This window comes from Ylistrum balloti, unplaced genomic scaffold, assembly GCF_031769215.1.
Source record: "Ylistrum balloti isolate Yb309-2 unplaced genomic scaffold, AGI_CSIRO_Ybal_v1 Utg370386, whole genome shotgun sequence".
Classification (NCBI taxonomy): Eukaryota; Metazoa; Mollusca; class Bivalvia; order Pectinida; family Pectinidae; genus Ylistrum; species Ylistrum balloti.
Window position 1 is genome coordinate 1,716,646 of NW_026782268.1, and position 23,524 is coordinate 1,740,169.

The following is a 23,524-nucleotide window of genomic DNA, read 5'->3' on the forward strand; positions in this document are numbered from 1 at the left end:
AAGATTTAGACACATTTTTAAGCAATATATCTGCAGCTCAAACTTAGTAAACTACGCATACATATGTTGTCACTAGTAGCGAAATGCGTATTTGGGAACTATATATAAACAAGTCCAAAGATATTGAACTGAAATAACATGAAATGTAGAGGATACTAGTTTTAAAAAGAAAAAAAATAGGATGCAAATCAAATCTATATTATATTATGTTACTAGTATATTACAATCTCTTGAACTTGAAACAAAACCCAGAAACGCCGAGTTGCCGTTACTGTTTAATCGCCTAGGGATACAAAAATGCCTGCTTTTCGCTCCAGTTTGACTGGTATGCAAGACGTTTCACTTCGAATGAACCGCATGCAGTCTTATGGGTATGTTTGTTCCTCTTGTGATTCAATATTGTATATTAGAATTACATTAACAAGCTGTTTGTTCTACGGCGTACTTATGTCTGTTTGCACCAAGCAAGCATTGCAATAACATTATTTTTTTGATTTAACAAATAAGTCTTTATTACAACAGCATAAAACAAGTTCCATACTTCTCCTAACTTGCCAACGGGAATTGTACCAACACTTGCATCGATGTCTACAATCGCAATCGTAAATCTGTCCAGATCTCAGAAGAAAACCATAATATCTCCGAACGGGACAGTTTGTGAATGTAGGTGCATTACTCTAAGAGAAGGATACTCAATCCAGTTATCAAACTTTGGTCGTTATACTTTGGGCAATGTGACGACTTTAGAGGTCATGTGATGTCGTGTGGGCGTCTTATACACAAACATGAAGAGCCGTCGTTGATCTCAGCTGTATGGAAACTCATAGATGTCAAGTCCCTCAGAATAAATGACCAGGTAGATGTTACAGGATTTGTGCAAATTTTTGTAAAATTGGCTGTAGAGTATACTCTTCACCCTTTGACAAGTCTATGTAGATTGCATGAATGTCTCCAATGGGGAGTGTGAGATCCTGGGTTCAGGAAATTCACAGTTGTGGTAAAGCTCTTTAAGAATCTTTCATCGATGACGAATTTCATTCTGTCATATCTGGGTGCTGATATTTTCGAAATCAGAGTCAATTTTATTAATTTTCGTAACAACCATCAACCTGGGAACAGAAAGGTACGTATATACCAACAAACCGACTTTTTTTGCTAATAAGTTTAACAAAGTGTGATTTTTTTCTCTATAAACTTTTGTGAATTCACAACTTCGGTAAAACCCACAAGACCTTTCCATGAAAATTGATTATACCATATATGGGTGTTGAGAATTGGTCTTCTTGTTCCGTGTTAGCCCCCTCAGGCCCCCGGGGAGGTGACCGTCTGATTCAAAATTTTGTTTCACCATTGGCCATGGAAGGTCTATGTAAAGTCTCACTGAAAATGATTCAAGGGTTTCCAAGAAGAAGTCAAGAATGTCAATAGTTTTACAATTGACGACACTCGACGTCAGACAAGAGGCAGTATCAGGTAATCCAAAAACCAAATGCTTCAAAACATACACGTCAGTATAAATACCATTAGTGGCAAGTTTCGACATTTAAATCAAATATGAATCGGATTGTGATACGTCTATGATCTGAAGTGGACTTACACATCTGAAGTGGTCAATTTAACAAAGTGTGTTTACCCTCCGTGAACACATGCTTTTATTCTCTTGTTCTAAGACAGTGATCCCCACTTCAATCTTTCCTTCACTCATTGTTTGTTCTGATTAAGTGGAGTTTGCTTTTAAATAACAGTTTGTTTGATTTTCAGTATCGTTGAGTTCGTTTCATAATACTACGCATGCAATTTCATATCGTATTTCTGCCCAAAACAGTAATCTAAACTATTGATAAGTTGTAATATTATCGAAACAGTAGCGTTTTTTATTGATTTCGCAAAATGTGTAAAAAAAAAAAAAAAAAAAACCCAAAAAATCACATGTACGTATTTACAACATATAGGTGACGCGCCAGGTCTCTGATGGATGATAAAGCGTTTATTAAAGCACTTCTTCATAATTAAGGAAGATTGTCCAAAACAGGAACTGGAATAAGAGATAGGCAATTGGGTAAAAAATCCGGAAGTACTTCTCCACCACACCAGTTGGCACCATCATGATAAATCTGGCACCAAAGCTGTTCATTAGATCGTCCTTTTCATTGCCATATGATTCGAAATCAACTGGACTACCCTACAGAATTCCAAACAAAGTGAGAAAAATGTTAAATGAATATGGATATCAGGCATTTTTGTCTGATATTATTTCAGTCTGTCCGAAATTTCTTGAAAATCTTAAATTTTTGGATATTTTTATCAGCCTGGTTCATTTTGGTATGAGCTCTAAGACTTCTCATATTTTTGATAAACATTTTAGACATTTTCAATAGAAAAAAGTTACTTAAGATTGTAAAAATATTTTTAAAGATCAATGAATAAAAAATGTTTCCAACTATAAAGAAACTTATTGAAGCCTTGTAGTCTTGCTAAAGGATAAAACAAAAGATTTTTGTTTACCGTTGGCGATGTGTTCATTTCGATGAGATCTACGTTGCTCCTTTGCTTAATATCCTGAGGATCACCGATTCCTCCTGTTTCTGTACGAACTCTCTCCTTCAATTCTTGCTGTTGTTTTACTTTCTCCTGGAAGATATCTACAGCATGTACGAATGTATATTCAATCATGGCCACCACGACAAACACCAGAGACATCACAAACCACACCTCCATGGAGGATATCGTGAACTCGACCGGAAGGAACAATTTCGTTCCTACTTGTTCCGTTATCATTGCTAACAAACACAGTGTTCCGAGTTTGACCCTAGACGAGACTTCCGAACGTTCTATCCAAAAACTCAGCCATCCAACGAGTACGATAAAAACGCTAGGTAAAAACAAACGCACAGCGCTGCTGGCAAAACTGAATTGAACACGTACCAGTAGTTGCAGGCAAGAGCTGTCAACGACTGCAAAATAAAATAGAAATACTGCACAACATACATGCATCTGATAAATATCATATTATAAATTTGCAATTTTCAAACTGTTTAAAGTTTTTTTTTTTAAAAAAAGTATTTGAGCACTCAAACATTTTTTTTCTTTTAATTTTTTTTTTAACTTTTTTTTTCTTAATCACAAACACAATCTTTAAGAATTCTACTATAAATTTACTGCGACCGCTAAATTGCTTTGATTGACTGATACTTTTGTGTTTGGTATCTAGGGTAATATTTCGAATTAACAGAATGCAACAAAAGGGAAGAACATGGAAAATAAGTGAAACTGAATCTTCAACATAATCATTTGGAAATCCAAAATGATTTGGAATCGATCAGCAATTCTGCATATTCTAACAAAGTTCATATGCTAAAAACATATCCATACTTTGCTATACGTACCTGCACTCATATCTGAAGAGCACTCCGTAAACTGCCAGGTATGCATTTTCACTTCCGGGTTTGCAAAAGATATATTTATCACCGGTTTGTTGATGGAGTCCCATTCCATATAAACTTGGTCGTTTGTGTACGAGTCTTGAATAAGATTATACGGTATGTAAGTACAATACATACAGACACATAATGCAACAGATTAGACCCATGTTACTAATTAACATATATGTATGCATGATTAATAAGAGATTTAATCAATTTGAAAGCATAGGGACAATAACAATGGAGAAAGTTGGAAATATTTTTTAAGGCAATTACCTCGTTTTCGTCCTTGAATATGAATCATTTATACAATATAAAAGACATAAAACAATATGCCTTCTTCCCAAATATGTATAAAAACAAAAAATGGAAAAACAGCAAGGGACACTGCAGTAAATTGCATGTAATCTAACAATATGTTCTCTAGATATCAGCATGATCTAATAAAGGATTATTTGTGTGTTAAATGGACAGAAAATCTTGACAAGAAAAAGGCACTGATAAAAGTTAACATTTTCAAAAAGCCGTCTACAGTGTGCCTCATCAAACTTTTAGGATAGAAAATATAAAGAAAAATATTTAATTGGATTAGATACTTTTGGTCTCAACGGAAACGAGAGGATATATGTTATAATGGTATCCTTAAAAGAAGTGTGATCACTCCGACAATGTTTCTGATATTAATCCTGAAACTAGTTCAAGATATATTAGTGCTTTAAATGTGGATGCAGAATTCTTGAAGGAATGAACCCACTAATTTTCCAAAAACAAAAAAATGACTTTAACTTTAACCCAACTATCCTGAATTTCGACCATGTCCGAGATATATCTATGCTTAATAATCCTGTAAATATTTTTTGAGAGTCCCTCAAGAAATGAAGCAGCCAGAGTGACATGGCCTGGACCTAAACTCCCTGAAATTTACACTGGTTGAAGATACTTTTGGGAATTCCCCAAGAGATAAAGCGTTGGCAATGATTTTATATACAAAGTAATTATGACCTTCACTCGAAAACCGTGAGCCTCGTTCTTGCCCTGAGAAACTACCGTACTATGGCGTAAGACCTCAACGACATGAAACATTTAATATCAAAAGAGCAAAACAACTACGGCAGCAGATTTTGGAGATATTTACTCATACACGCGTATCATATTGGCAGTCTGATATCTTGTTGTGGACACTGATAATGAAAAATAATTCTATTCGCAAAACACGGTAAACATAACTAAGGACTTCTATCGACCTCTTTTTGTACATACTATCTCGACTTTTCGCCTATACAAGGTTACGTACATTGGTTTCCTCTCAAAGAATTCAAAGAATGTATAGTGAAAATAATACATCAAATACCTGTTTTAAATGAAGTATATATGTATGCCTATATTTATGTAAAGTACAGGAGCAGTTGATTATACGAAGCAGATTTTCAATGTTTATGTCTTGGCTCATTTAATATTGAAATTGTAATTTTTAAAATCTTCTTTCAGTGATTTTTCAGGGAACAACTCATACTGAATTTTGCACCAAAATTCCACAGAAATACTCACGGATCCGAAATTTCAACAGACAATCAAAAAGACCATTGGGAAAAAGAAAGCCCCGCAGCTCGCATGCAAGTCCAACAGTCATTCTAAAATGAGGAATTTTAAGATGATAATATACTGCTGTTTGAATTTCATTTCAAGAATAACAAGATGGTATATGTCGTTAAATCTGACTGCTAAAGCGAAAAAGATTTATAAGAATATACCAGTACCTCAAACTGTATATGACAGTTCCGTTTGGCAGCAGCCATACAAATCGGTTTGGCATCGATGAATCGTGAACACGGGAATGTAATTCGTTTTCGATGTAGCTCTCTACCAGCCATATATTTCCGAAATGATTACGTTCAACCACGTGGTATGTATACTCGCTAAAATTAGTGTTACCAGCGAAGGGAAATTTCAGTCTGGGATCATTCCAAATCTGGTAGTAATAAAATGTAAAGTCCGCTTCCGCCTGAATAACAATATAAATCGATAAATTATTACTTTCTTTATCTAAATTTAGCATTTCAAATCCGTTTCCATAGCAATGAAAATACGCAAAATGCTTGTAAAAACTGGGAAGTTTGAAACATCAAACGTGCATTTAGACAGGTTCTCAAATAATGAGGTTGATCTCTATAAGTGCTTAAAATATTACTAAAAACTAGAAATTTTATTTATACAAATTGAAGGTTAGAATCAAATCCTTGACTATAGTTCAAACTTAATAAAATCAATGAAAATAAAACTAAATGTTGCAAATCATACAACGGAAATGCCAAAAAGATCAAAAGTGAATGTTCATAATGTTAATTAATCACACAGATCGATCGATAAAATTGATCTTTAATTATTACATACCGTATTGATGAACCTCATTTGGGTCATGTGTACAGTGATTCGGACTTTGGTTTGGTTTACTGAAATACAAAATATTAGACATGAATTATACAGCTTATAGATATCCATATATCTGAATATGTGTCTTGTAAATGCAAGATATGGATAATATAAAATATTGCAGTAATCGCCATGAATTTTGGTTCCTTTTCCAGTATTCGCCCTGTTTCACGTTATAATGATAATGTACATTGACACTGCATTCGATGCAAGCTAGGTTTTAGGAACGAAGGTATGAATCTGCATGAAATTATTTACCTGTCTCATAAAATGGAGGCTTTGATTGGTCTTTCTGAAGCATGGTCTTTATTTCGTGATGTCTGAAAATTAATTATTTACACTTTATAGCAAGGCCATTAATGAGTTTTAGAATATCAAGTTAAAATAATAGGTTGTATAAAATGAACAGTTCAGATAGGAAGGAGACGAAGAGTGACCCCAAGGAAAACTTACTGTGATGGTGTCAATTCAGCTCTGACGTCTCCATATGTTGCTATTGGAATCAAAATAGCACATATCTTTAGCAATATGGTTACTATCATATTCAGCAGCGAATGAGTCAAGCAAATGGAACTGTAATGATTGAAAACAAGACACTGTTAGAAAACAATAGTATCATATTGATATAATTTGTGTTGATAAGTATCGTTAAAATACAAACTCAAATAAAAGTTTTAAATACTTAATTTCTTTGAGTCACTGATGGCTCCGAAAAACCAGAAGAGAAGTTATGAAATAGAAATCGATCTAAGGTGTTCAGTATAAAATTGGGAGAAGGGTAGGAGGGGGTCATTGACCACTTCAGTGAATTGATTTAGTAAATGTTTGGTGTGATATAAATCCACTGAGATGCAACGTCATGTGTATCAAGATTAAAAAGAAAAAAAACGAATGAAAATTTCACAAATATATACATACAAATCATTTTGACAATAATACCCGACCTGACTGATGATACAGGTATGCGAAAATGGATGACGTGATAATTAATATTGTGAACGCGGCCTTCATTGTATTACAGCCTTAATTTGGTCAACTATGTAACCAATAAATGAGGACAAAATATTACATATTACATGTATAAGAAAATATCATTAATCAAATTAGACTATTTCCATAAATGAATGAAGCATAAAGGATATATTATGTGTCATGATACAAAATATACACCTATGTAATAAAATAAAAATGAAATATCACATACGTTACAAAATCTGTTTCCCTGTTTTAGGTGAAGAAGTTTAAGTAAATGTTTTTAAATGTTTTACTGTTGATGTGATAGTATCAAATGAAAAGCAATAAGGTATCTTTGAAGATGGTAATGTTGACATATTAATAATATATGTAAGGATTAGTAATGAAAATATCTGTATAACAAGATCAATGGATGGTACATACTCTACATTATTTACATTTTATTTATGTCGCTAGTCCAAACACACCTCTAAAATGTAAACATTCTTTTCCAAATCCACATCTCCTTTATTTTCAATAAATAAATAACTAATAATTATATTTTTAAAATTAAGTCTTTTTCTCTTTTCAATTTGAATGTTAACTGATTGGAAACCTAGCCACATCTAGTATTAATGTTCGTTAGTGTTTTAACATGTTGTTATATATCACTTTATAACTGTGAAAACCCTGAACTTCTAGATAAGAGAGTTGTATCACTGCTGGTGGACTTTTAGTATCTCCCTGAAATTTGCCATTATATGCACTGGCATGGTTCCGAATATACATATGTGCTTGACGCTCTTTGGAATTATTCGGCATTAGGGATCATAAAATTGATTGAATTTTTATATTAAAGAAATAAAAAATAAACCCTCAGTCGCTTCATTAAACAAACCCTTAGTATCACTGACGAGTCATATACGGACTAAACAGCTTTATGATGAAGTCAAATTAAAATACTTGGCTCTTTCAATATCTTTTTCTAAATTAGTGTTGAAAGTTGCTATTCATTTGAGTATGTTTTATATACGCTTTTTAACACTATGGCAAAATTAGGCGTCTGACGTTAATAAATGAAATATTGGAAATAACTAAGTCGGTTGATACAAGCCAAACGGAAACTCATTTATCGAAATGAAAAACCTGTATGTGAGCGGCAAAACAACTTTTTGAGTCAGTTTTTTTTAAAATAAAACTTATAATATTTATACTTACATGAACTATTGAAAAACTATGTCACAATTCCATGATTAACTATTATAACTTACCTTGTGTAGCTTGGGTCACGATATAGTTGGTTTAAAGGAATACTAACTAAACATGATACTTCCGAAACAGCACCTGGTCGTTAACACAACATCAATATATTAGTAACATCAATCATCGACATTTTACGAGGCACTAAACAACAAACACACTATGCACAATGTTTATAAGAGATAGGTGTATTTACTGCATGTAGATAGTGATGGAGGATGGCGTACACTTAAGGGCCCCTACAATAATACACACACATATATATATATATATATATCACGGAATGGTTTATGATAAACAAGTTTCAACAGTTAATTGATAATACTAGAAAGGCTATAACTACCAGACCCTAAAATAAGTATCGACTTCTGCAGGTAGAGAGAATGGTGGTATAGAAAGAGTTTTACATTGTATCGAACAGTTCTCTATAATAACCCTGCATCACACCGATGGAAAAGGTGATAACGTTGATAAAGATACCTTGGTTTGGTTTTAACTTGCTGGACACTTCAAGTAAATAGCATGCACACTACGTAAATCATATAGACAACTCCTCTGTCGTCTTGCATCAGCAATTCACAGGTCCATCTTTGCGTTCTTGTTGATTAGACTTGGTGTTAGTTTACAATTGTTATTGTAACCCCTCTTCCACGCTTCAATTTGCTAACATATAATCGTTTTACTTTCGATTACTTTAATTCTCCTTGTAAATAATTAATATCCATGTTATCCATTTATTTGTTCCCCTTTTCCTCTTCACCTTCTTTTCGTTGATTTTTAGACATCATACTTTCTGTTATAAGTATGTATATTGTGTTTAATTATCGATTGAGATTGAGGTTGCGTTCAAACAGTCAGGTTCATTTGAAGACGGAGTTCACAGATGACGAGGTCAATGGTTCAAAGTTTAAGCATGATTAAACAGTAAGAAAAAAGAGCAAAGAATGATGGTCTTCCATAAGGAAAAAAAGTCCTCGTTACAATAAGAATGTCTATAAACCATCAGAGCCTATAATATCCATGATCAAAACAAGTCACACAGCTTCGCTCTCGAGCTAAGATTAATTCGGGAACTGATGCTGTAGTTGTGCCATAAGTTTAAGTTCCCTTATTCTGTAATATCGTATTACTCATTTCAACGCAAGTTTCCTGTCCGGAAAGACAACAAAAACACGGATAATCATTATTGTGTTTTCCATGGCTTGAAAGGATAAAAAATAATGTGTTAAAATTGTGACTGCAACGACATTTACCGTGAAAAAGAGAAACTGACAACAAACATGTAATGTCTTCAACGAGAAGAAAAGGGATATATACAGTGAATATACCAATCAGTGTATTTTCTGGAATAAAATATAGAGCACGTGCAAGGTTAATTAGCATTAAGCTATTGTTGCATTCGGCAAAGTTGATGAAAAGGATAAAATAAGATTCATTCATATGCGTGGATGTAGAATAGGGATAATCCATACACGGGTCACAAGATATGCTGATACATGAGGCTCTGTCGAGGGTTTAACAACATATTGTAATCCCTGAGGGTGAAATATCCATACCTTTAACACCCACATAATAAAAGGGTTTTTTCTGTCATATCAGCACCGAACAGACGAAACATAACCAACATGGGTCAGAAATGGCTGAAATGTGATCTAATTTGATTGCATTGTTGCTTTTTGAAAATGTTACTTCGTCTTTTACGACATGACAAATGATTAAACGTCATGCATTCCTTTTCACAAAAGAAATAGCACCGATTTAGATATGACGCACTTCAAACATATATTTTACGTACTTGTTTTAAAGTTGGTTTTTTATTACTACTAACAAAATTCTTCGTTTCCTTTCTTAATTATTCTTTATTCATCAAACCAATAAAAGTTATTGGCATTTCATATCCTCCCTTAAGCAAAACATCAGCAAACATTATCTTTGCCCTAGATCTGCACCATCAGTTCTACGTTGATTTACAGTTGACTTCCTATGATTAATATCAAATTGAATGAAGTAATTTATAACATCTATATGCCTCTTTCATAAAAATGATTACATGAAAGAACTATTTAATGTACCGAATCACGAAAATTAAGTTTGCAACAATCATACCACAAATAAATTTCATATTTAGCGTACTAAAGACCTCTTTCTCTATGTGTCAGCTACTTGAGCTAAAGAACAACCACTCTACAATGATAAAGCAGCGACATGTGTTTCAGCAAAAGACTATCACAGATCGGGTCTATGCGTTATGATATAAATGTAGTTTAGAACTTAACCTTCCGTGAAGTAAAGTGATAGGCCCAACGTTCAACTTGCCCCATGACATATAGTCTGCACATTCAAATTGTTTCTGTTGACGCAAAGAAAGTTATACATAACATTTTTCTTGTAATAAAAAATGAAACGTCTCTATGCTCGGCTCGACGTTTTAATTGGAGAAGTGAAAGCTGTTCTTTTGCCTCTTCACAGAACTAAACCGCAACTACTTGCTGATATCAAACTAACCTTAAATACTGTTTCGAAGCTGTGCACAACATCTCAAGTCAACATCTTACAATGTTCAGTTCCGCTCTTAGTTTTTCCGGTGTATTATTTACCAAATAAACCTTTTTCTGTACAAATCATCATTTTTTCCCATCTACCCATCGATGATAAATACAGCTAGTCAATATATACTCTATAAATTGCATAAGATTATCATCATGTTTCAAATTTATTCACAAACAAATATATTTGTACTGTAATCTGCTACAATTGCAGAACGTTTTGTTATCGCAGTTCATTGGCAAATCATTTCCTTGTGTATCAAACATTGGTTTCCTCATAGTTTAATGATATTGTCCAGAATAAAAATTGAAAGACGAGATATGCAACAGCATACAGTATGCGGAAATACTTCTCCACTTGACCAGTAGAAATTTTTGCGATGGTGCTGTTCTTTATTATGCCTTGGCTGTCTTGAGTGTTGGGACTTGAACCGCTGACAGGATCTGCCTAGAAACGACAAAATACAGTGTATAATGATAATCATTCAGAGAAATAATGAAATATCAACGATATAAGTTGAAATTAGTGCTATAATATCAGCTACATTGTACGTTACTGCATATACAGAATCCAAAAATTGCGGCTTGACTCTTTTTGTATGTATAATTTCATTTCCTGGAAAAAGAAGAAATACTTTTCAATCATTCTTCAGTTTTACAATAATTCATATAGTCGACCAATGATAAGGATTGGGGCCTTCCTAGTATGTATCGTATTCCTAAACTTCACACGAAGCAATATTAACAGCACTTTATTGCTGGTACATTAATAAACCAATTTTTTATCGATATAAATATATCTAAATTTTGAATAAGATTAATGCTACATTATACATACTGTATCAATCTCTTCCAGCTTTATTTGGTTAGACCTGCCTTCTGTGTTGTCTCCGTTTATGTCCACAGTGCTTTTTGATCTTTTACTCTCATCCTTCTTCTTTTCTTCCCGCTGTTTCACTTTCAGTTGATACACGTCAACGGCATGTACGAAAGTATACTCAAACATTGCAGCAACGACAAACAATAAGGACATTATATACCATACTTCAAATGCAGCTACTTTGAAGTTAACCGGTAGAAAGAATTTTGTCCCCACCTGTTCCGTAATCATGGCTAACATCGAAAGCGTTCCAAGTTTGATTCTCGCCGATACTTCGGATCGTTCAATCCAGAAACTTAGCCATCCAACCAGAACGATGAAGACACTTGGCATGAATATGCGTATAGCGTTTCTTGCGAAATTGACTTTGAGACTGACTTTGAGTTCCAAGCATTAACTATCAACAACTGAAAGAGATTAAGCAGTTCGTTTTCAAAACAACTCCACTATAATTTAAGGATAAACCTACGCAATTTTTTTTCTAAAGTGAATAAAATATCAAAGAATTAAAGAAAGACTCACGTCATCGTCCATTGAAGTTTGATAATAACTGTTCTTCAGTATGGTATTATGGAGTTAATCGGCTATTAATTGTCTTCATTGTCAATATATGTTAAAGTTTAGAATTTGTTACAACTGATATTTCATGTACCTGCACTGTTGTCTGATGAACATTGCATTAACTCCCATTTATCCATAGACGCTTCTTCATTATCAAAGTCTATTGAAATCCTCGGTTGCAGCTGCGAATCCCACAACAAATATACTTTTTCTGTCGTGTACGAATCTATTTAATATATGAAAAATATATGTTCTGAACATGTTTTTTAATCAGATATTACACAAAAGAAACGCTTTTAATCAGTCTTTGCAAACAGGGGATATATTTTAATTAGATTTTAAATACTGTAAATCACTTGTTTTTTGCGTTGGATATATTTTCGCTATTATTTGTACGAAAATAACACTAGATGTAGTCTTAATTAGTCTAAGTCTCTTACAGCTCATCATTCTCGAAGTAATTTCTTGAACAGCGTTCGTGAAATCATGCATTCGCATGGAATATCCGCGAAATCTAAGTGGTTTTGCGGAAAAATGAATAATGGTCTTACTTCAGATGATACATAATATTTTCTTATATATTTCTTACATGCTTGTATTTGGCTTATAACATTTATTTTTCGTCTGTTTTTGGTAGGTTTATTGATAGCATGCACCGATAACCTGAATACAAATTAATTCTATCTATAATTCTACGTATATAACGTTCAAGGTAGGCCTGGTAATTATGTAATTTTAACACATACATTTATAACTACGTAACACTTTTAATTCGATGATAATTAATCAAATGCGAAAAAAGATGTTTTTATATTTCACATATTATCTCAAAAAGCTTCACTGTGAATGCTCTAGGATAGAAATGTACAATAAGAGGGAATGGAACACCAAACGGAGGCGATAACAAAGTCCTGTAAAGTCAGAGTCAGAAAGGCAATGCTGACCAGTTGTGAAGTTATTGATATGCCTAAATAGTGTTCTAGTGCAGGACAAAATATTGTTTACTTACGAATCCGAAACATTAACCTGCAGACAAACAAAGCATTTGGAAACATAATCCCTTTCAAAATACAAGCAACTCCGGCCGTCATTCTGAAATGTTCAAGGATATAACCAAGTGTTGAATACGATAGTTTCAATTTCTTTCAGTCCTCAATTGGCAATATCAAATACTCAAAAACAGTCATGTCGTTTTTATTTATCAGTTTATTTTTGTTTTTTTAATATTGTTTTGTGATCACCTGGATCTCACATTCGCTTACATATCCATGCTGATTGTTTGCTTAGTACAACTCTGGAAGATCAATACGTATGTAAATGTATATTTAATATCAAGTTAAAACTCACAAAATGCCACTTTTATCTGTTAACGCCAGTAATTAATATTTTACAGTTATAAAATTGCTATCTTTGCCGTATTATCTGACGATATACCAGATAAATGTACGACAGATACATTTGCAAACCAACGAATTATACGTCTATTTCATTATTTTAATGTTTTATCGTCCTTGCAACAGTGAGGATCATTTGTGGTCTGCTGACAAGAGTGACACCAATAAGGGAAAATAAAGCACACAAAGAGAGAGCGTTGAGGAAACAAAAGAAAATACCGAGATTCAAAAGTGTAGCAAGCCGCAAATCTGTTCTGGTATTTCTCTATGTCAAATTAGTAAAAGACACAGAAGAAAGCCCCTGATTCAGCCATGGCAGGGAGTGGGGTGTGTGAAACACCTACTAACGGATCAAGTACATGTATATGGAGGACTTACAGGTAACACGAAAATATAGACACGTTAATTTTTTGATTGTTAAAATTTCAGAACCTACCGTATACTGTAAACAACAGTTCCATTGGAAAGAAGCCATACAAAATGATTGGACATCGATGAATCGTGGACTCGTGAGCGTAACTCGTTTTCGATGTAGCTTTCAGCAAGCCATATGTTATCGAAGTATTTACTTCGAATCACGTGATAGTCATTAATACCATAATCGGTATTATTAGCAAAGGGATATTTCAGTCGAGGGTCATCCCATACTTGGTAGTAGTAAAACGTAAAATCAGCTTCGGTCTGCAAAGAGAAAATTCAATTTACTTTTTTTTTTAAAGTTCTTTCGATATAATGGAGAATTCATTAACTAGCCAATGAATTGCCATATTTACAACTTCAAAAATGTCTTGATGGAATGATAGACGTATCACGTAAGAATTTAAAAATGTGAAATAATATCTTCTGGGCATTAAAAAAATCAATATTAAGCTAATTAAATATCTGCGATGTTTATAGAAACACTGCATACATAGACATGGGTTTGAAATGTAACTGCACACATTGACAAATGGCAAAATATATTCAAATTATCAACATATTTTATATTTCTACACAAAATTTTACACACTGAATAGAACTGAAGACATTTATGATTCAGCGCGTTGTATATAGGAAGATACTCACCTGGTCAAGAAATCTCATTTCTGTCATAAGGATGCTGATTTTGATTGCGGTCTGATTACCTGCAGTAATACAAATCTAAGTCGGATTCTGACTGTTTTTTAACAATGTTGTGAAAGTGACAACGAAAACCTACATTCAATGAAACTATCACAAAATACAGACAAAAGTAAGTCTTACCATGGGACGATAACCCTGAAATATATGCAAGGGAAATAAGACCAGATGTTTCGGAAGGATTCGCTTCATCGTGAACACCCAACAAGTAAATCTTTGTCAATCCAAGTTAGTAATTTCACGTTCCCGAATGAGATCAAGGTTAACCACAGCGAATCAACACTGCACTAGTGAGCATAAAAAGCGTCAAAAATCCCATCGCAAAACTACATATACCCCAGAGAGATAATTATGACCATCATAAACTCCCTCATAATCTCCATTACTCCTCAATCTGCATTAGATTAGAGGATATGTAATCAGAGGAGTGAAGGATATTTTATGCAGATTTCCATCTCTATACCTTGGCTGAATTCTTTACCATGTAATTTATTCATATCATGCAGTGCCATGACTTCAGGAGTATTCATTTCAACATTGCCTCGAAGTGTGATTACAAGATTTACAACCGCAGCCACAGAGGCTCCAACAAAGGTTACATCGAAGATAGATAAATTTTACATGGTGCTTCCCGGGGTGCTGATCAGCGAAAATCTAAGGTTGAGATAATTAAAACGTTTGATTTTTTCCCCTAATATACTGTAATCAACTGTTTAACCTATTCATCGCACCTTATTTTAAAAATGTGCGTTAGATTTGATGATTTTGATTTCGAAATTTGCGACATGGTTACGCTTCATTCAATGATGAAACTGCTCTATTGTGAGTAGCATAATAGCATGTGCCAGCTGTCCTTCCCTACCTCTCAGGTGTTAAAGTGAAGCCATCACTAGCAACCACGGAGTCACCATGTTAATTATGTGAGAAATCACAGGTACAACGGAGTATGAAATCATAAATGCTGACAACACATGATGAATACCTTACACATAACTAGAAACGGACATCGCTATCACTCAAGTATGTAAGTTTTTTTCACGTGTGTTTCTTGGGAATCGGTAATTACGACATTGCAACTTGTTGATATCAGATTTGCGAGAACGAAAATAGACGCGTGTGAATTATTTTTCACGTAAACACAGAATTGATTATGGAGTTAATCTGTAATTGATACAAGAAACTCCTTGTTTTAATGAAAATAATCGTATACAATTAGAAAAACATATTACAACCTCTATCCTCTGGTAGACGTTAAAGTTGATATTACGATTACATGATATGTTTGAAATAGTTTTCACTGACAACATCATGCAATTATTTTTTAATCTGTAGATATATATTATATAGCACGACTGAATTGATTAGATTTAGATGTGTAGTATAAAATTCGATTGATGGGTTTTGCTATTCGTAATGCTTGGTAAGCAAATGCACGCTTCCGGTACACTCGTTCTTATTTCCATTGCACCTTTGTGGTTGAAATTGAGAAAATGTGTGTAATCATAATTTTATTTATTTTTTATGTATTTTCTCGTCTATCCAATTTTTAAAAAAAATTTTTCACTCATCAGGAATTTCATTTTGGTATCCCACACCACATATCATTACAACATTTAAATGTAATTGAGACATAGAGAGAACTCTCAGTTTTAAGAACTCCATGGAGGTTAGACAAAATTCGTATTTATAACGTGACGGTCTGAACAGTGAGTATATCAACAAACACACTTCCATTGTGGTCACATTTGCCTATGTTTCCATGGTCTCTTAAGTATAGTGTTGGTTTTATAACTTAAAAACATTATAACTATATCTGAGATGTTAACTGAGTTAACTGATCTGTCTCAGGCAATGGCACCTGGTAAGATATTCATCAAATAACTTTGTGAGTGTTTTGCAAGAGTAGTGGTCTGATCAGTGAAGAGAAATACATCGCATAACTGGTCATAATGACTTTTTAAATCTGGTATTGATTACGAGGTGGTCTTAGTTGTTAAGTATACTATGTAAAGAGGATTGTTCTGAAATAAAGCGAGATGATCATAATTCTGATGCGGATTATTGCTTTGGGGAAACTGTGAACTCTGGGGGAAAATCAATATCTAATCATTAACGATGATACGAGGAAATTTTAGCAACCATTGGGTATTAATGAAAATTATATCACAGTCATATCCCTGTACTTATGATTGGTTAGTGTGTGATGAATAGCAGTAACGTAAAGGGTGGCGTGTTTTGAACAATTACATTGGTATGGAAAAAAACTACGAATTCATAAATTTCATAGTTTTGTATATTGATATGAGTTGATACTAAATTTATGATCTGGCATTGAAGAATTACTCTTTATCAAATTAATTCAAAACTTTAAACACCGCGGGTCAGTTTAGTGTTTACGATATTGCTGATATACACTAGTGTAAGTGTCTGCTTTGAACAACAAAGATTAAAACTTGTAGTGTACTAGGAGACTTTTTAAACATATCGGTATATACTTACGTGAATAAAAGATGGCATTACCCGTATGACATATAATTCATTACCAGTGTGAAACATAATGTATAAACTGTGTGAAATAGAATATTTTACCTGTGTGAAATATAATATATTACCTGTGTGAAATAGAATGTATAACCTGTGTGAAATAGAATGTATTACCTGTGTGAAATAGAATGTATAACCTGTGTGAAATAGAATGCATTACCTGTGTGAAATAGAATGTATTACCTGTGTGGAATAGAATGTATTATCTGTGTGAAATACAATGTATTACCTGTGTGGAATAGAATGTATTACCTGTGTGAAATAGAATGTATTTCCTGTGTGAAACAGAATGTATAACCTGTGTGAAATAGAATGTATAACCTGTGTGAAATAGAATGTATAACCTGTGTGAAACAGAATGTATAACCTGTGTGAAACAGAATGTATAACCTGTGTGAAACAGAATGTATAACCTGTGTGAAACAGAATGTATTACCTGTGTGAAATAGAATGTATTACCTGTGTGAAATAGAATGTATTTCCTGTGTGAAACAGAATGTATAACCTGTGTGAAACAGAATGTATAACCTGTGTGAAACAGAATGTATAACCTGTGTGAAATAGAATGTATTACCTGTATAGTAAAATGGAGGACTAGAATGGTCTTTCTCAAGCATGGTTTCGATTTCCTGTCTCCTGAAAATTTAAATGAGCATAACTCTATACGGAAGATACAGAACAACTGCGTGTAAAACTGAATTTGGTAAATTTAAAAATTATCTTCTTGTGAGAAGTTAACATAAATTAAGATCTTGCATAACATTAGATTACTAAAGCACACTGACATACAATACAATAGAACCTTGGTTAAGTATAATGTGTAACGTATCACAAATACAATAATGTCATTCGTATTGCATTGAAGCAGCAATAGCAGAACTTTGTGTTTAAATGGTTAATAATTTGTCATGGTCATGGTATGTTGATATGAGTTCACGAACTTTTATTTGATTCATTTGTAAGTATTTCCTAGACTTTCATAAAGTTCTACATTTAAACTTGCCAATAGTTGCTTTACCATAATGAAATCGTTTGATCTTTTACACTTTCTACACGATCAATTTCCTTTTTTCAAAACTCAACTTACTTGTGTAGGGTAATTATTTTACCTGTACAGGTGTGTTCACGTTTATTATTTGTTCGAGATTTCCTTGTCTCATCCTAGGGTTGAGATTGTGGGATTCCCCCTGGCTCGTGTTTTCAAACTTAATTATTCTGTCGGGTTGAAATCCATCTACTTCACCTCTAAGGGGTGGAAGATTCCATTATTCCATAAATAGTATAATACTTACTGTGAAGGTGTGAGGGAGTGCACATGTCCGGGGTATAATAGCATGGCTAACAGCCAGTACATCACGAGGCATCGAGGCATTGTCTTCATATATCTACAATAGATACTGATTATCACGTTCTTGTCGTCATTATTTCCAGTTAATTGGTACGTTTGTTGTTTCCATGTTCCATTGAAGTATTCTTTTTACTTGATATTTTGTTAACAATTTATGTTTGACGTCATCATTTCCAATTCATTCTATTTCAGACATATCTTATAATATCCATCAACATCAACACGAAGTAAGCTTTGACGTACGAGATAACAAACTTGGTCGTTTGGTTGATGCACATGGTAACAATAGCATAGTAAATTTTATAACTAAACCAATTAAGATTTTGATGTTTGACGTTTCAATGCCTACACGGTTACCTTCGTCAGACAAATGAACAGGGAAAAACGTACTAGCACTGACGTATGTAGTGGACGAGATGGTAAGGCTGTGATATAACCCCTTGTACACTAAGGTAGTAACGGTGTGACAAGATGGTAAAATGATTGATGAAAAAATACACATGATGGTAACAATGTGCTGTTGTCGATTCGCTATACTTTGTTTCAAACTTTGTCATAAATGAGAGAAAATTGTGCCCCCTTTCAATTCCCTAAAGTATATGAATTTCTAAATTACCGAGGATGTAATTGAGTAATTTTGCAGAAATTCACAGACATAGACCTTATTTCTCCGATAGATATTTAATTTACCGAGAACGCAATAGATTACTTCAGAAGAAATTTTGCAGACAAAAATTTTATTTGTCAAATACTTATCTAACGAATTGATATCAGATAGTTACCTGACGAATTGAGGAAAACGTCATTACTTTATTGGATTGACAAGGATTTACATTACAGGTGTTGTCGATGAAGAGGAAGATGTTTTTATTAGTTGTCTCCGTGTCAGTCTTTCATTTGTTTAAAATTTGTCAGTTGTTTTATTTTCATAAGTTCACTTTAACAAAATGATATTGACATGTCGGTATTTATTTTATCGATTAAGTTACGTTCAAAAGCTGTCAATATTAACATATCTTATATACCTGGTTTCAACAGGAGGAGGTGGATAGAGAAAAATAGGTTGTGTGAAATAGGAGAAATTTAACTATAGCAGAAATACTTCCTGGTTGTTTTCAGTGTGATCTGTAGATATGTAGTGCAAGAAGTTCAAATGTGGTGTAACAAAATATTTGGATTTTTTTTTACGACAAGGTATTTTACAATTTGTTGTATAACGACTGACATTTGTTTGAAATATATAATTCTAGCTATATGCATATAGGCCAACGACCATCTTCAAGAAAATGAGTCTGAGTAAATTAATATCATATTCTCTTAGTACAAGAATAATATAATACTCTCTTAGTCCAAGAATGATATCATATTCTCTTATAGTCCAAGAATAATATAATATTCTCTTATAGTCCAAGAATAATACCATATTCTCTTAGTCCAAGAATGATATAATATTCTCTTATAGTCCAAGAATGATATAATATTCTCTTATAGTCCAAGAATGATATAATATTCTCTTATAGTCCAAGAATGATATAATATTCTCTTATAGTCCAAGAATGATATAATACTCTCTTAGTTCAAGAATGATATAATATTCTCTTATAGTCCAGGAATGATATAATATTCTCTTATAGTCCAAGAATAATATAATATTCTCTTAGTCCAAGAATAATATCATATTCTCTCAGTCCAAGAATAATATCATATTCTCTTATAGTCCAAGAATGATATAATATTCTCTTATAGTCCAAGAATGATATAATATTCTCTTAGTCCAAGAATGATATAATATTCTCTTATAGTCCAAGAATGATATAATATTCTCTTAGTCCAAGAATGATATAATATTCTCTTATAGTCCAAGAATGATATAATACTCTCTCAGTCCAAGAATAATATCATATTTTCTTAGTCCAAGAATAATATAATATTCTCTTATAGTCCAAGAATGATATAATATTCTCTTAGTCCAAGAATGATATAATACTCTCTTAGTCCAAGAATAATATAATATTCTCTTATAGTCCAAGAATAATATAATATTCTCTTATAGTCCAAGAATAATATAATATTCTCTTATAGTCCAAGAATGATATAATATTCTCTCAGTCCAAGAATAATATCATATTCTCTTATAGTCCAAGAATGATATAATATTCTCTTAGTCCAAGAATGATATAATATTCTCTTAGTCCAAGAATGATATAATACTCTCTTAGTCCAAGAATAATATAATATTCTCTTATAGTCCAAGAATAATATAATATTCTCTTTGTCCAAGAATGATATAATATTCTCTTAGTCCAAGAATGATATAATACTCTCTTAGTCCAAGAATAATATAATATTCTCTTATAGTCCAAGAATGATATAATATTCTCTTTCCAAGAATGATATAATATTCTCTTATAGTCCAAGAATAATATAATATTCTCTTAGTCCAAGAATGATATAATATTCTCTTAGTCCAGGAATGATATAATATTCTCTTAGTCCAAGAATAATATCATATTCTCTTATAGTCCAAGAATAATATAATATTCTCTTATAGTCCAAGAATAATATAATATTCTCTTAGTCCAAGAATGATAAAATATTCTCTTAGTCCAAGAATGATATAATATTCTCTTAGTCCAAGAATGATATAATATTCTCTTAGTCCAAGAATGATATAATATTCTCTTAGTCCAAGAATGATATAATACTCTCTTAGTCCAAGAATAATATAATATTCTCTTATAGTCCAAGAATAATATAATATTCTCTTATAGTCCAAGAATAATATAATATTCTCTTAGTCCAAGAATGATATAATATTCTCTTAGTCCAGGAATGATATAATATTCTCTTAGTCCAAGAATAATATCATATTCTCTTATAGTCCAAGAATAATATAATATTCTCTTAGTCCAAGAATGATATAATATTCTCTTAGTCCAAGAATAATATCATACCCTCTTAGTCCAGGAATGATATAATATTCTCTTAGTCCAAGAATAATATCATATTCTCTTATAGTCCAAGAATAATATAATATTCTCTTAGTCCAAGAATGATATAATATTCTCTTATAGTCCAAGAATGATATAATATTCTCTCAGTCCAAGAATAATATCATATTCTCTTAGTCCAAGAATAATATAATATTCTCTTAGTCCAAGAATAATAGCATATATTCTTAGTACAATAATAATATACTATTATCTTAGTCCAAGAATGATATAATATTCTCTAAGTCAAAAAATAATATCAACCTTTCACTTTATTTTATATCTTATTTGCTTATTAAAAACTTTGAACAAACTTTACTGAAAATGACAGCAGTATATTATCGATATACCTTCTGATACAAAACTACAGTCAAGGTATAACAAACACAAATAAACACTTACCGTCTGTCCACGGAAGTAACTTTATCTACAAGCACGTGCAGCGTTATTGAGGCTTATTCCCGTTTCTGGTACACACTGTTTATGACAGACTTACCGCGACTGGAGTTTGTCTCTGTACTGGTTTATGGTCAGAACACATCATCATATTGATCCATAAAGCGTGTCATAGTGTTTATGGTCAACAGAACATTATTTACGGAATCACTAACAGTGGTGTTTATATTATATGCGAACTGACTATTCTACTCGCAATATCAGTATTCTGTTACCTTTAACAAAACTGCATTTGAAGAAAAATAAAATCTCCTATCCAGCGGGATTGTACGTATAATGTTTAACAAAACAGATTAAATTATGTTACATATTCTGACCTGGAAAGTATTTCCAAAGTCAAAATGAGATAATGCTGCTTATTCGGACCGGGAAAGCATTTTTCAAAATCAACGACGAAGTTGTAATGCTTATTTGGACCTAGAAAATATTTCCAAAATCAACTCCAAAATTGTGTTTCTTATTCGGACCTGGAAAGTCTTTCAGAATAATCGTAAGTTTGACGTTTCTGACCTGCTAAACGTTTCCAAAATTACGATGATGAAAATAAGGGCACCTTACTCACAAAAGTCGGACAAAAGATTTTTAAAAAATTGAAAAATGGTAAAACATTGTAAGTTGCATTAATAAAATAAAAAAAATCGCAACTTAGTTAATCATCTCGTGTTTAATAATTTTAAAGTACCATGTTGATTTTTATAGACATTTATCGATTCAACAGCTATAGCAAAATAAAAATATTTTTGTTGGCGCTATGTTTTATGTTTAGAATTCTCTACTTTAATGCAATGTCCGTAATATATCATTTTGTATCCTTCTTCGTCTTACCATAACGAGCGATTTTTGAATGATATCTTAATATTTCTGTGTCGTGTATAGAAAACAATGAGTTATTTTAGGTGATTTAATTTTTGGATTCATCTAAAGCATATTTTTTTAAAAGTTTGTCTTCACGCTATATCTTAACAACTCTCTTTTTTTTTTTTTTTATTTGTATTTACCTTGTCTTGTGTCTAAAGCATACAATTGACGCTTTTCATCTTTCCGAGTTGATCTTGGTGTCAGAGTATAAAGTATAAAGTACTTTTCAGCGTCTTTCTAAAGCGTATATTGTATCATATGTTGTCTTTCTTTTCATTACCAAAGCAATATTGATTTAATTTCACATTTGTACAAAGAGAAGTATTTACATAACTATGTAGGAGTTATCTCCACTTGTATGACGATAATATAGTGTGTTTAATGTATCGGAAGCAGTTGATCATGTCTTTGAATCTCTTATATTGAATCTTAAAATTCAATTGTCCGTTTAGTCTTAAACTGTCTAGACGACCGCACTTAACTTAAATAACTGACTTTGTCACTTGTAAGTCCTTACGATCCATCGTTGATGAATAATGTGTCATTTTAAAACGCGGTCATTGAAGCACGTACGCCAGCAAGTTACGTAATGGTATGCGTCATCCATTGTAGAGTTCAAAGGTCACATTTGCGTATATGATTATAACTGTCATACAACCATATATGTAATTATTGTAGAATATTTGCTTTATGTGAATAACATTTAGTATAAAAAATATTCATCTTAAATGATTTTTAAAAATTCGACATCATTCAAGAGTA

The 23,524-nt window shown here is 32.5% G+C and overlaps 1 protein-coding gene and 1 pseudogene across 1 annotated transcript; both read right to left on the reverse strand.

The window, feature by feature from the left end:
• Nucleotides 1-1,990: 1,990 nt before the first annotated feature.
• LOC132554165 (gamma-aminobutyric acid receptor subunit rho-1-like) lies at nucleotides 1,991-6,394 on the reverse strand. Its single transcript, XM_060218466.1, has 8 exons — nucleotides 6,306-6,394; nucleotides 6,111-6,172; nucleotides 5,814-5,872; nucleotides 5,180-5,424; nucleotides 4,971-5,053; nucleotides 3,387-3,521; nucleotides 2,506-2,954; nucleotides 1,991-2,182 (listed from the first exon to the last, which is right to left on the reverse strand). The coding sequence occupies exons 1-8, from the start codon at nucleotides 6,392-6,394 to the stop codon at nucleotides 1,991-1,993; spliced, it is 1,314 nt and encodes a 437-aa protein (XP_060074449.1).
• A 4,477-nt stretch (nucleotides 6,395-10,871) lies between these two features.
• Nucleotides 10,872-18,482, reverse strand: LOC132554166 (gamma-aminobutyric acid receptor subunit beta-like; annotated as a pseudogene).
• Nucleotides 18,483-23,524: the final 5,042 nt, after the last annotated feature.